Source organism: Dermacentor albipictus, chromosome 4, assembly GCF_038994185.2.
Source record: "Dermacentor albipictus isolate Rhodes 1998 colony chromosome 4, USDA_Dalb.pri_finalv2, whole genome shotgun sequence".
NCBI classification, from domain to species: domain Eukaryota; kingdom Metazoa; phylum Arthropoda; class Arachnida; order Ixodida; family Ixodidae; genus Dermacentor; species Dermacentor albipictus.
In genome coordinates this window covers 159527716-159543253 of record NC_091824.1, presented here as the reverse complement: position 1 = coordinate 159543253, position 15538 = coordinate 159527716, and the positions used below count along the sequence as shown (strand labels likewise).

At 44.6% G+C, this 15538-nt stretch overlaps 1 protein-coding gene and 1 long non-coding RNA gene across 2 annotated transcripts in view; one reads left to right on the top strand and one right to left on the bottom strand.

Annotated features, from left to right (window-relative positions):
* Positions 1 to 728: 728 nt before the first annotated feature.
* LOC135915797 (glycine-rich protein-like) lies at positions 729 to 3508 on the top strand. The gene is made up of 2 exons (XM_065448937.1): positions 729 to 874; positions 3028 to 3508. The coding sequence occupies exons 1-2, from the start codon at positions 779 to 781 to the stop codon at positions 3313 to 3315; spliced, it is 384 nt and encodes a 127-aa protein (XP_065305009.1). The 5' UTR covers positions 729 to 778; the 3' UTR covers positions 3316 to 3508.
* A 5559-nt stretch (positions 3509 to 9067) lies between these two features.
* LOC135915779 (uncharacterized) overlaps positions 9068 to 15538 on the bottom strand; it is a 95059-nt gene continuing 88588 nt past the window's right edge. Inside the window, exon 3 of the long non-coding RNA XR_010568747.1 lies at positions 9068 to 9156. This is a non-coding gene — a long non-coding RNA (uncharacterized lncRNA). The remainder of the gene's footprint in view (positions 9157 to 15538) is intronic.

Below are 15538 nucleotides of genomic sequence, written 5' to 3'. Positions count from 1 at the left end.
ACGGCGGATTAGCCATGCATCCTGAGTCTCGTACAGTTTCAAGTTGTCATTTTCTGTTCACGTAATCACGACGGAGTTCGCATTTCTAATCTTCCCATTTCACACAACTGCATAGCTTCTTAGAAAAGAGCGAACTCTATGCTCGCTTGCTCATTAAACCACGCTGCCTAACTGCACTCGGAGCTCGTTAAAGGCGGCTCACGCTGCTTAACGGACGCTTTCTCTTCGCGGCTAGTAAAAAAACAGAGCGGTATTTTCGCTTCCGAGTAAAGCAAAAGTAAAACCGTTTCGCGATCACACGTACCTGTCGTCATCCTGGCGAAAAGAAATAAAGAGAAAAGCAGTGATGCAAAAAATGTACTCACTTAAGCGTCTCAGCTCAACGGCTGATATAGACAGCCCCGAATACACAGCGCACACAAAACTTTCTATCCTCCTCGGCCCATTCTCGTTTTGGTTTTCCGAAGGCCACTACGAGCGCTATCATATACGCGTGCCAATAGCTCCCAGGGTCGGGAACGAGCAACAATCCTGAAATACTGGCACAGCATAGGTGTGGTCCGCTTGGGGGCAATCGGTGCCCGGTTTACTCGAGCCATTGTTTCCGCCACGGTGCGCACCTCGCACTCTCCCCTCGATTTTCGGATTGCACGAGTTGCATTGTGACCCCCTTTTTCACTTTTCTTGTCGTTTTCACTCTCCGTCGTCGCACGTCACCGGCCGCTACACGGCGCCCAACGGTCAGACCGATGCTTTAAAAGCGCTCTCCACTCCGGATATGGCGAGCATTACCGTGAGCCACGTCCCTGCAACAGCTCTCCCAGTGCCACTTGTCGTCAGACCCGAATATATAACAGAAAGCATGAAGTCAATGGTAAGTTGAACGCCGAGCGCTTTGTTGAGTCGCTTATGTAGTACCTCCGCTGCAGGAAGACTGAAAGGATAGTGAAAAGCATATATTGTGGAATTGTGGACTTATGAAAGTTGAAACGGGGCTCAGTTTTTGCTTTAACCTGCTTTAATTATTGCTAACGGGTACACACAAAGGGAAGGAAGCGTCTCACGCTGCCACCACGTCATTCACGAACTTTTTTGTTTTGTTTATCCATACGTGTCTCCGTTTTGCATTTTTAATTCTTATAATCAAAACATAGCTTTGCGGTTGTATAGTTTTGCTCTGCAAGGCGTTGTCGCTCTGAAGTTGTTGGAAGATCTCCTTAGATAAAATTTTAATCACAGCTCTGTGATCTAGTAGAATGAGTTGTTAAAGCTACCGTTCTTGCCGTTCTTGCGCGTTCCTATGATAGAACATAACATAACCTAATATACACTTATTATGCAATTCACAAGTTGGCCTAATAGGTCGCCGTGCTTAAACCTTCTACCGGGATGAACGCTTACCGTACTTGCACGTAAATAACATGACCACAATTATAACGCGAGGGTGGACTTCTGGCCTCTCAGAAAAGGAATATATATATTGCGATTATAACACGAAGTGATGCCGCAAGGAAAGAGACAATGACGCCTTAAAACCGGAGTCCCGAAGGCAGCTCATTCATCGTTAATTCAAACTGCCGTCACAGAATAAAGTGAAAGGACGAGTGCATGTACAATTTGGTCGTTGTCAATGCTGAAATATTTGTTCCTATCGGCGACAATGGCATTGTATGGAGACAGGCAACACTTCAGGAGTACCCACGATTCACATGAACAATGCTCCTTGCGCGGCAACGATTGCGGTGGTGCCTATACTGGCGGACAACTTTCTGTGGCAATGATGGGAAAGCTACGGGGGCAGAGCTCCTGCACATGTGTTACCGCGCCAAGTAGTCCGCGAGCGTTTGACAGTGCTTTTGGTTGCTCGGAACAGACGCTGAACCGACGCAGCTTTCACGTGCGGCGGTTTCGCGTTTGCCCGAGGCGGAAGGGAATAGCCGCAAAATAAGTAAACTATTACATACAGTGGTGTATTTTGTCCTACTTAACTACTGCTAATAAGGTGTTTATATTTTCTCTTCGCGAGCTTAAACACGGGACACGGATGAAAACACGGGACTATTTTCAGAAGCACTCTCTTGTGTGCGCTGTGCCTCCGTAGCTTTCCCTTCACTGCCACAGAAAGTTGGCCGCGAGTTTAGTGGTTCAGCTTAGCTCTGTAGCTTAACTCACATTGTTTGTGTCTCGAACGCTAATATAACGCGAGGCGTGTTTTTAGGATGGAAATAAAAAAAAGGAAAACAAACTAGCTTATATTTGTGTAAGTATGGTAAGTACTGCGCTACGCGGGTAGGATTTAAATAAAATCAAGACAGTTTTCACATGGTCCCTGTACACGCGTGCTACAAAAACCACGATAGCAACACTAGAAGCTGCCACTGTAAACTGCCATATCTACACTTTATAGAAGGAAACATCGTTACGCTATTTGTAGCTGTAATACACTCAAAGCGAACACAAACACGTCTTGATCGAATTCCGTTTGGACGGATACCCCGGACAGATTGCCCGTAGACACGTCGTCGCCCCCAGTGGCGGCATTTTTATGCACAATCTCCACTATCGCGGCCTTTGAAGGATAATATTTTCTGCTTCAACACGAAGCTACTCCTGTACTGTCGGTATACGTTCTCGGACGTCTTATATTATGTATGTGTCTATATAGGTGATGGTAGTGGTGATGATGATGTTCATCAGGTGTTGATGATGTTCCTACAAGCGGGTCTGGCCTGCATGGCAGAACTGGTCGGAAATCGCTCCGCCTGAGCGTTTCTTTCGGCGCCAAACATCTGGCCGCGTGGCGATCAGCTCTGTTACTACTGCACTATTTTTGTACAGCAATAAAATATTTTGGGGCAGCAGCGAAGTATCAGCAAGGGGTCCGATAGAAGCATCGTTTATTCCATTTCATAAGCATTCCGCTCTGTAATAAGCAGCAAAATATAGCTGCTTTCTAGTGGAGTGGAAACTTACACGTCACGCCATCAATAGCTCCCCTTTTTGTAACGTTTTCTTTCTTTTCCTCAGGTGACACTGGTCTGCATGGCTGCCCTTGCTGCCGTGGTGTCGGCAGGATTTTATGGTGGATACGGTGGTTACGGTGGATATGGAGGAGGATATGGCGGCGGCTACGGCGGCTATGGTGGCTACGGCGGCGGCTACGGATACCACCCTGTAGGCCGCGTCTTTGCGTACTCGACGCATATTCATCACCCATCGTACGGTTACGGCCATGGGGGTTATGGTCACGGCGGTTATGGTGGCTATGGTGGATACGGTTACGGACATGGCTACGGCCATGGATATCATGGTTGAGGCAGGAACTGTGCACACTATCCATGTGAAGATGACTTGTGCAACGCTCACGGAGGGTTTCAAGTCTTCAGGATGACGTTGTCACCAAATTAAGATACTTTAGTGGATGGACAGTGTTTCTGCTGGCCCATCTTCAAGTAAGGATGGTGGAAAACAGTGATCTGTAAATAAAAGCGTACGCATGTTTCCTTTCCTTTCATGTTCTGCGATCGTTTATTGAAACTGAATGCAATATTGCCGTTTTTGTCTGATTGAATCTAACATTAACTTGTCAAGGTAGCTTCACATCACAGAAGCACCAAAACCATGGGCTCCACTCATGTAATATACTCGTACCTTCAGTGTGAAATTTTCACTTTCCTATACCTGTTACACCAGCACAGTGTAGCAAGCTGGGCTTACACTGGCTAAACTTCCTGACTTTTCCTGTCATTTCAATGTTGACAAGAAAATGGGATACGAAACGTGGTAAAGACTCAGTAGCGACGTAACACTGCTACGCGTGCTCGTCATAAGGAATGACACACGAGTAAGTCTGCATTCGCCACTTCGGTGTGCCGTTATATTCGCAGATTTCGCTATTTCTCGAATACAGTAGACAAGATGACAGAAGTGCCACCAGAATGTGTTGATCAACTGTGGTGGATCAACAAAGGGGAAGAGGGGTGGTATTTAGACGTGATGCAGAAGAAAGGGGGAAATGGGAGAAGAAGAAGCATCCACCCACGTTACTCTTGCTATCACAATTAGCTGTGCCCCACCCCGAGCCCCTATTTCTCTCTTTATATCATGACTAAACCCCTTCCTCACCCCGACGCCTTTTGAACATTTCATTTTCTTAACCCTATTTACTCCAAGCGCCCTCTTATTCTGCTCCCTCTCTGGGTATATGTTTGAAGAGGGAGATTTATCAACGTTGTCAAGGAAAGCAGCTGTTGCCCTGACGAAGACAAGGTGGCTTGACGAAACGCTGTCTCCAAGAGGCATTTTCTATTCGACCGTTGCCGATTATTTAAAGTGTCGGGCGTCTCGTCACACTCTCACGTTTACATCAGCATCTGCATGTATTCTAGTTAGCATCATAAAGCTTTGCTTTCAGGATCAGGAGTTTATTCACAAACGTACGTTGCAGCAATGCCTGCCAACACTTTTACTTTCTTTTGTGATTGGTCTCGCAAAGTTAATCGCTATTTGCACAAAAATCACCGAGCTCAAATACGCGGCTACTATATTTACCCATAGACTGACTATAGTAGGTATGCTACACTGACAGCGGTAGGTGGCGGTGGTCTTTACTCTGTATTCAAATATTGGCCTCATAGCCTGCCTTTGGCTCAAACTCCTCAATTACCATGGCATGCTGGGCGAGTTGGTGACTGAACATATTCCTAGGGGCGGGCAGCGCAACCCGGACGAACGACAAGAGGAAGTGCATGGTATAGCGCAGACTAACAACTGGTTAATTTTTTCAAACAAGTGATTAAATATACAGAGAATATGATCATGTGATGAAGTGACGCTTACAAGTGGTGAAAGGGTGTCAACCGATACCTTGCCATTCAAAAACTCCTTTCTTTATGAAGAAACGTCGATTCAGGCGCATGCCTGATGCATGCGCCTGAATTGACGTGCATGAAATAGGCTTGCACAATCCCGCGGTTGATTTCATTTCCATTTTCGTACACTATTTCACTTTTTTTTACAAAAGTTTGCAAGGCCAATTTCGACAATTCACTGCTAGATTAGGCAGTTAAGGCAATGTCCCGTCTGCCCAAAGTATTTTTTTGCCGCACGAAAGTTGAATAACGTAGACCGCTTCCACCGAGCATGCAACGAGCTGCCTCGTGTGTATGACGCGGCACATGGCCTTGGACGCCTGTTTAGGTCCATCGACGCTATTGGAAATCTTATTTAACGAATTTTTAGCCGGACAGACGATTTGAACACCATATTTTTATCTGCGCTCGTATCGAGCTCGTCTTGTCGTTCGTCCGGGTTCCGCTGCACCCCCCCCCCCCCCCTCTGGGATATCTGCCACTCCTACAACATAACACAGAGACCAGACTCAACGATGTGAAAGAGGAGCGAAGAAGGAAATTAATCAAAATTCTTGTAATCGCGGATGGTTCCAGAGGACGCTGCTTGTGAGCACAATATTTAATCAAGCATTCGCAGCCCCGTTCAGCCACTATAGCAAAAAGGATACAATGAGCTATTGAAAACGTACGGGACTCTACAAGCAACTCTAGTGACAATTGAGGTAGCAAAAAAATGTCCTCTTTTATTCATGTAATAAGTTGCATAACAATATTTATTTTCTTCTTTCGGTTACTTTTTTTAAATGAAAATGAACGAAATAGATTTAATCACTTATGATGGTGACGGCTACTCCTAAAGAGCAATAAACAGAAGAAAAATATTATAAAGGAAGTAACCGCACAGGGTTGGAAAATCTAGAGCGTAGTTCCAGAAAAGTGTAAATGAAGTCCGCATAAACAGGATGTCCCAGATAACTTTAACTAGAATTTAAAGATATGCAAAGGCCACATAGCTGGACAGAACGAATGTAATATTGTTTGACATCACTTGGAGATTCTCAAACTCTTTCTTTTTCATTTCGCATAATTAGATAATTGGTCTTAATTAACTAATATTATTCTCAAATATTATAATTAGATGAAAAGTGTAAATGAGAAAACTTTAGAGCGACATGAAAAACTCACGATGCAGCTTTCTGTTGCTCAATACAGGCTACATAAAAGTATTTTTCCGAGTGAGAAAGAAGCCCGCAATGCACGCAAAATTGCCTCGCGACTGGCCGCGCGAAGCTATTTGCGTGCATTCGGGGGCTTCTTTCACGCTCGAAAAAACACTTTTATGTAGCACGTATTGAGCAACAGAAAGCTGTATGGGGAGGCTTTCATGTTGCTGTACAATTTTCTCATTGACACTTTTCAATTCAGAAGTCGATTAAGTAATTAAGACTAATTATCTAATTAGGCGTAGTGAAAAAAAGTAATTTGAGTATCTCCAAGCGATGGCAGACAACATTACCTTGGTTCTGTCCAGCCACGTGGCATTCCCATATTTTTAAACTGTCGCTAAAGTTAGCTGGGACACCTTGCACATAGTCTGAGACACACTGGAACATACAGATACAAAAGGCAAGGGAGCAGGTTGTACAATACCGAGTCTTGACACCTAAACACAGGTGCAATGCGGTGCAAGATGAATGCGTGCACAACTGAATAAAATACACAGATGAGATAATGCATGCACAGAGACATAATTGCCGAAGCCTGGATTTATCCCACAAGGCACCCGAAAATGACCACGATACGCATATTAGACCACATGCAAGCGCGTTAAATACAAATGAAGTTCCCTAAAAAACAAATGTAGGAGCGGGTTGCATTTACACAATGTATCCAATGCGGCACTTGGTGCGCGTTTAATATTCCTGTTACTTTAACGAAATGCTCAAGTGCGTTCAGTGCTTCTCACTGTGCTGTTTTGATGGGCTGAGCAACCTTACTGGTGTGAAAGGTCGGAGGGATAAGCAACTCTCGGCATTGTTTTCTAATTTCAACGAATACCTTCAATATATATTACAAGTATTCTCGTAGTATGTATAGCACATGCACACGTGCGTCGCCAAAGTAAAAAAGGACTGACGTAAATATTTACATCATAGATGCGAATGAGTGGAGATGAAAGCCTGTCAGCGACACTATCGGGTGCTCTTTATGCCGGAATACTACAGATTTCAGCTGACCTTGTTCTAATATAAGCTCCACCGTTCTGAACTGACGGTTACTGCACCTTCACAATGGCAATTTGTGGTCCCTGCGCTTGCTCAGGTGGCAGGGTGACTACTCAGGTTGAGTGGCGGTCTTATGTGCGAATGCAGGGCCACAAACACCAATTATAAGAACGGGAACAAGCCGACCCTAATGCTGTAGCACTTCCGTACCAAGGAAAATATAACAAGTTGATCATCGCCATTTCTGGTCATTAAGAGTAGGTTTGGGCAAAAACAAGCATATAACAATTAAATGATAGTCATAATACAACTTAATCATTATACTAATTATGTAACTACTAATTGGTCTCCACAACACTGAAAACACGCTAACTTGTATCGAAAAGACAACTCAAGGCTATGCGTACAATTTCCAGTGCTTAGAACACAATTTTAAGAAATCTAAAGAGCATAGCATATGTGATACGTTGGGTGTCATAGGGCTGAGCTGAAGGACGTGCGGTTGGCTACCTTAATGCGAAGTAGAGCTGCAGATGAATCGTACAGCAATGCACAAAGTGTGTGGCCGGTCGTCGCACACTCTTTGGCCAGTGTAAGCCTTACACGGCCAAATACGTTCGAAATGGCTGGTTCATCGCAAAAAGATCAAAACAGGATAACGATCCGTAGCCACGAAGCCTCCCTTACGTAAGGGCATTTGCTCTATGGCCGGTGGTATAGGCAGTCGCCGCTCACGATTACAATTTCTGTTATATAACGACACAATGATCGCGGCGATAGCCAATGGGGGACGACGCTTCTGGAAGAAACTTCAGTAAATATGAACCCAGTTTTGATTCGACTACAATATTCGCGCTCAGAGGAGCCTGTTTGTGTTTCAGCTTTACTATTGTGCTGTGCACCACCCCTCTTCTTCCACACAGACACACTTTTTGTCGTTACCAGTTTCAGACATATTCGAAATCGCGTATTTCCGCGCGTGTAACTCATTCCGTTGAAACAAGTGTTCGTCGCGTATATGCACGGCTATGCAAGTGCTGAGACAGGCCTGGCACTGTACAGTCCGATGTGCCTCGAGTGACGCGCTGAGAGAGGAGAAAAAACGTGCAAGGAAAAACGTGCAAGAAAAAAAAGAAAGAAAATTGGCTTTGACGAGACGTGTTGCAAGGCCCGTTTAATTTCCTGTTTCTTGCACCCGGTGCTTCTTGGTTCTCTGTACTAAGCGTGCTCACCTCTTGCTGAAGAACGAGTTGTAATTTTGCGCCTTAATAACACGATCGTGGCCTGGCAAGGAGCATTACCAGCCATGTTATTTTTTTTCCTTCGTATAATGTACGCTTTAAGGAGTTTTGTAAGGAACCTACGTTTGGGGCACGTGTCAACATGACCGGTGATGATAAATGCACGCGTGTTATAGCACCAAGGACTCCATTAGGTGCATGTCATAAAGCGCATGGGACATGCGCCATCGTTGCAGCGGGCCAAACGGCCCGCTTCGCTGATCTCGACAGTTAGGATTACATGGATGCGAACAGAAACATGAAGGTCGTAAGCACAATAAAACTATCGGCAGAATCCTCCAACAAGTAATCGTGCTTGTGGGTGTTTATGCAACATGTTATGCCCCCATTAACATTGATAGTGCCCTTGTGCTTGTTGACATTTCGGGTTTTCTGGCCCAGCATGCAATATTAGACCCAATATTGGCATTGTTAAGGGCTGTGGGTTTCAAACACTTACCATCTACTGGCAATGGGGGGCGAACCTAACTCGAAGCTATTCTGATTATGCGAATAAAAACGGAAGACTATAGTGGCTCATGTTAAATGTTAAGATTATCTTAATCTATTGGATGTGCTTGTTAACGCTTATGGCCTTACGTAATTAACCATCCTGAACAGGCTTTGCAAGAAAACAACGGGCGGAAAATTAACTTCGGCCGCAGTGAGTATATAAAGCGTTGCCAGCATTTTCTTCAGCAATACTTGCCTTAGGAACATGGCCAGTTGTGGTGGCGCCTCAGTGTGCCCTGCCCAAAGGGCTCGTTCCACGTTAAGAGACAACACCTCCTGCGAAGGCTGGACAAGATAATGAGTGATATGATTTAGAATAGCGATTTGGGAGAGTTCGCTGAAGTTCAGGGCGTGTTTGCAGCGCAAGACACCGAAGTTCGGAAAGGAAATAGTTAGGTTAGTGAAACAAGAACAAGAGCAAGCGCTTATCCTCTTTTCCACTAATCATACGTTTCAGTTTCCGAGCTTTGTGCTGCAGTCGCGCCATGAGCGACTTGAACCGAGAGAAGTATGACTTTGTTTGCTATTACACTGAGGCTCTTTCTTGTAAGCTTATTTTTGTGCAACGCACTGTAGGATCAGCAATATGGATTGCACGATAGCCATCTGGAATCAGGTCAATAAGATTTGCAATATTTAACTACAGTTTAGTGTACTAGGATCGCCAAATATCCTGCGCGCCCTCTTACAAGTTGTAAGTAGCTAAAGAAAGCGACCTCATAGCCAAATTCTAAAGCCCTTCCACTATAGAGGTCTAACAAAAGATCCTCCGTATTCCTCTCAATATAACCAACGTAAGGTTGGCATCCTTTTTCTTTTAGCTAGCCACGTCATAGGGGACAACTATAAAAAAAAATTTCAGTGTTGTGTGTCATAAATTAACCTAGCAAACCGTACAAGCTGCGGGTAGGAATACTGTATATTCTTTCACGCCTTTTATTGAGTATTTGATGGCTCCACCAAATCCCCTCACCTTTCCCATCGACACGCCTAAGCAGTGCCCTGGGCGCCTCCATTGATACATTACTTGACCGAAAGCTAACTTTGAAACGCGATGTGACTAAAACGTTTTACGGGCATCTGAAATGCCTTTGCGACAATATACCTCTTGGGAGGGCACATCTTCGTTTTTGCGTTAGTCAGCAGTAGTGCCGCGTTGACCACAGTCGAGAAAGCTAGAACATAAAAGGGTATTTCTGTTGCACGTTACAACGAGAGTTCACATTAGGAAACACATCAAGGGACTCATGTTGGCACGAAAAAGACGCCGAATAATCAATAATAAACGGAGCTAACAACGTGGGCTATACCGCCGGTTCCAATCTCGGTTGCAAAATCAACACTATGCATTACCAGAACCAGAAAACTACATTCTGCTCTTTAACAATTAAAAAAACACACACAGTAGAGCCTTTAAATTATGCAGCCTCCTACGAATCACTAAGTCGTCCGCCTTAGCCGCCAAAAGAGGCCACTCGTGCCACTCAGCTCGGACGGCCCACCGTTTGGACCACATAATATATGTGATGCGGTAAAGCTAAGACAACCGAATCCAGCAATTAGGCGCCTAAGCCTCGGCCAGTGCATTCCTCCTTCAGAATGAACGAACTCTTCTTCCGCACGGCTCTCAGCGCTGTGCCAAGCTCTTGGGAGGGACAGGAGCGGCCGCATAAGCCTTCGTTTCGGGCCATTTATCTGTTATTTATTTCTCCGTTCATCCTACGCAATATTTCTGCTGTTTCCAGCGCATGTACTGTCTTAAATTATGAACGGGCAGCCGCATCGTCGTTCGGCTCAGCTTAGGAGAAGTCGTACGCTTTCCGCCAATTACCCTTACGAAGGGAAAAAAAATCCGCGGCAGCGTTCCCTCGTCTCAAGAGAGAATATAGCTGTGTATATACGAGTGGGGACTTCAGGGGCCGCTGCGGCACGACGTTCAGAAAGCACCGTTCGCTCGGAGCTAGAAAGCTCGCATATCATATAAAACAATGTGTGCCGGATACGAGTGCCTTAAGTGCATGGCTATACCACTCGCATTCACTGATCTAGCACAGGGTACCTTAGGGAAGCACTAGCATTATGAACGTCCTGACTAAGGAAACATGCCCTAATGTTCGGTAGCAGGAAAGGATGCTCTGACGGGGCTCATCCGTCTCCGAGGCTCAGTATTTGCGAAACTAGCTGCTAAATGAATAATTATTTCGCATGCGGACATCAAGCAGTGGTTAACGTAAGTGTTAAAGTTACAGGGGAAAAGTGGATACTCATGTGAAAGGCTCACGAAAGTATTAACATTACCATACATGTAGGCAAACGTACATGAAAACATAAAATAGTCGAGCCTAAGACTGCGGCCAGGAGATCAACAGTACCTGTGTGTAAAAGGCAAAAAAAATTGAGAAAAAATAAACACCGAGAAAAGTACTGATAACCACAATTCCAAACTAAAGAAACAGAGAGAGAGAGAGAGAGAGAGGGAAAGAATATTCTGACTGGCTTTTCATTTTAAGTTGCTCTAAACTAGAGAAAGTGCTCACTTCATGCGAATGGCCGATTAGAACACTTGTACTTCACGAAAGGTATAAAGACATTAACACGCCAGGGTTATCTCTTACTGACTTAAGGCATGCCGATTAAGAATCAGCTGCCCCAGGTATATAAACAAAGGTATAGATTAGCGCGAATGTTTCTTGAACTGCTAAGCCGTTCTTCTGAGAAACAGGTTTCCATTAGCTTCTTGCTCACTTAAGCTGAATACCTACCATATCTCTTCATGACTTGCTGAATAGCCAGTTCATTCTGCGGCAGCACTATTCGCGCATATTGACGCTGAAAGATCACTTGGTACCATCATTACACGTGACACATGAAATCCCAAGCCAAGTCTATCAGTGCCCACACAGGCTGATTAGGCAGGTATACCAACTGTTCTCGGCGTAACTCCCATGTAGGGTAGCGAACCGGGCTATTGTATGGTTGACCTCCCTAGCTTTCCTCCTCTCTTTTTTTCTCCCTTCTCTAACAGCGAAACCACTCACACTTGTGTTGTCGTGCGTTTGCTTCTAAACTGGCATAGCTGTACTACAAAACATGGGCATAACTATGTTTAAACGCTCTCAATTCTTGCTACTATTCGCTAAACCAAATTTCTTTTGTAGTTAACTATGTGCTATGCATTGGTGCCAAAAACACGCATACCTGTCACTTCTTACTTCTTTGTGCTATATCGCTTCGTGTCCTGTAAATCAGACCCCCACTTTCTGTCCTTCGCTACGACACAGCCACGGACTAGGTGAGAAACCCAATCTTAATGCAAGCAACAAGATGCGCGTCATTACGCGTAGTTCTCATACAGTAGAAAACTGATACCCACCGAGGTGACTTGGCGACTATAACGTTCAGCTACTGAAAATAAGGCGGTGGGTTCGATTAATACTTATGGTGGTCGCTCGTCTATCAGGTTTTAGGCGCACAATAAAAAAATCTTCGTTGTCCAAGTTATTTCGGTCGTCCAAAGCATTTCTGTTGCGTTCGAACGTGCAAATCAACTAGCGGTCGTCACTCGTGAATTCCCCTCACGGATGAGTTCAGTTCCATGCTCGGAAATTTCTATTGCGTCTAAAAATCCACATAGAGTGTCCCTGATACACGTCTTCTTCTTAACTCATATATTCTACTTACGATATATATATATATATATATATATATATATATATATATATATATATATATATATATATATAAAGATAGAAACAAGAGCACACGCATAGAGAGACAGATACATAAAAAACACATACATAGGCGCACACATTACAGATCGCGGGAGTGTCAGAAATGTACGACTAGGTCGTTTGAACGGAAAAATTTCGGTAGAGCCTTCATCGCCTCTACGGCACTCTACAAAGTTACGCCGCGAAGTGCTTCTTCGTCATTCTCAAATACCTTTCTGATTTCCGCTTGCAAAACAGGCAGTGCCACGTCGCACTTCTGTAGTTGTCTGTACCATCTTCTCACTGCCTGTTTCGGTGATAATGACACACCACTTCGAAACACACCCTTACGTTTTCCCGGATAAAACTATTTTATTCGCGCAAGGTACAACTTGAGATCGCAGAAACTCACGTTCACTGTGATCGCAGTTTCATGGAGGTTGCCTGCGCTCGGTCAGTAGGTGGCGCAATTCACAGCAGGGGGGTAGATTAAACACGCCCCTTTCTTATAATTGCGCTTTGTCCTAGGTAGACGCTGTTACTCTTTGTTCACTATCATATAATAGCAGGCTCGAAATGCCGGCACGCCCGCTCAATCGTGGGGGCATGGTATGCCTGAACTACAAGAAACAAATAATTCGGCTCACGTAGAGGCCACCCCCCACCACTTCGTAATCCACGTGGTATAATCGGTGAAGGTCATAGAAAAAAAAGCCAATAAAAATTGTCAGCTGATTTGGGGCACTCTGCTGTGGTGAGTAGCTAGCGTCCGTAGCTACACTACACATACAGTGGGCGGGGCTGTGGCTTACTATAGTCGTGTTAGAGTACTCTGTGCGATACCATGAAAAGCTCTGCAGGTCAAGGACTACACGCGAACGGGAATGTCGCAGGTGGGCCACTGATCTTTAATGCGAAGCGTACTTTGTCTTATTCCTGGGACTTTGTAGCCGAAGATTCCTGTCTTGCCTCGTTTTGAACTTTTTTAATAAAAGGAGACGTGTGGCCGAGGGTGGGTTCGAACATCTATCTCACAGCGCAATTGCCTCTGGTCTAACCATAAAGACACAATCGCTTCCATAAAGTTAAGTTGCTGGTTGCAATGGCTAATAACCGAAATAAAAGCGGCGTCCAGTGAAGCGAAACAAAAAAAGACATCATAACAATGAATGGCTCATACCCCCGTAAGCAAGCAAAGATGAAAGGAAGGGAGATGAAAGGAAGCAAAAACTTCCCACAGCGGCTCGTTATGTCTTGCAAGAAGTCTGACCCGTTCTGTCGTATAAACTACAGCCCTACTATGTGTGCAGCAGACTTTGAGATTCACGTGTTACAGGAGTGCAACATGCTGTCGAACTTTCTTTTTAATTAGGCCACCATCGCAGGCACACTTGTCGCTTATTATTTGTCGTAATATAGATCTTCAAGACATACTGTGTCTGAATCATGCGCCAGTTTCTGTCATTCTTCTCTCGGGACAGCTCGCGATTTAAGACGATGTGTTAAACTGCCCCACTTTTGGGATCGGCCCACATTTCTCAGGTATTTCCTCGTAGCAGCTAGCGCTACTTAGAAGCTGTGCCACATTGGAATATCTTCAAGCGCAGTCACAAGTTTGCGCTTTACTTTGAAGACTGCATATCGTTTGTAATATCTATTCGTTGACATTGTTTCTTAAACGTGATTAATTTAACTTCACTTCTGTCCCGACAAGCGACCTTTCTTCTGGCGCAATTACAGAATAACCAACTCATTATTTTACTCCAGAGTAATTAGGTATCAATAAGTATTTTTGATGCTGGATTCAACGTGGATTCAACTGGATTCAACCGATGCTGCTGCTAGTACCATGCCCTGGGCCATGCTTAACCCAACTTTCTTTTTTTAAGTTGTACTTCGCCTGCCCCTAAGTAGAGTACATTCACTCGGCAGAAATCCTGAGAGTGGTACTACTTTCGAAGAATGTCCATTCGCAAACTATAGCAGCGACATGCATTGGAATCCCACAAATATCCCATCCATAAATGTACTGATTCTCCAAAAAGCTGTGCGGCATTGTGTAAGGAAGACATTCTCCTCTCTTTCATATGCATCGGTTTCAGTGATCATTTGTAGCCCTTATTGGAAAAAACTATAGTGCAAGAATCACGATGTACGGAGAAGTACGACACAAACAAGCGCATCTGGATGTCGCTTCATTTCGGTATTCTCGTTTTTCCAATAATGAAATGGTAACAATATCAACTCTTTATCTCATTGTTTATATTACTGCTGTGCGTGTTGTTGTGTACACACTCTCTCGCTCATGTTACCTCTTTCTGGTCCCTCGTTTCATTACTCCTCGTATAACGTAACGAACCAGAAATCGTATGGTTGACCTGCCTGAGCTTCTTCCCTTGTTTTTATTTTTCTCTCTCGTTCTCCTCCTCGTCGCTGTCGTGGGACTGAATTGCTGGTTACCATGTGGGAATTAGCACGCGCATGCTTAACAAAACATTTTGGCAACATCTTCCTACACCGTTAACGCTCTGGATTCCCGTCTGGATTTGAGCTAGCGAGCTCAAAACGGAATAAACCGCCTTCACTCCCAATTCTTAGCTATAGCTACGTTTCCTCACAAATATGCCGTGCTTGTCGGCTAGCCTGTGTATTTAAAAAAAAATCTTTCTGTAGTTTGCCTTTCATACGTTCTCAGAGTTGCACCATGTTTGCATCCCATTGAAAAGGAAAATATTGGGGGTGGAGGAGAGGGGAGGTGGGGAGGCGGGAGCGCTGATAGTGCGTTTGGGTGGATTTTCTGTCTGTCCCATGCTTAACCCGACTTCCGAGAGTTCGTCTACACTCTATACAGACGTTTATTGTGACTTCGCCCAACGAGAGCAAACGTATTACACAGAAGAGTACGATAGCATTGTATAATCGAGTTAGGGATAGGACAAAAAGTTACCCGTGCCTAA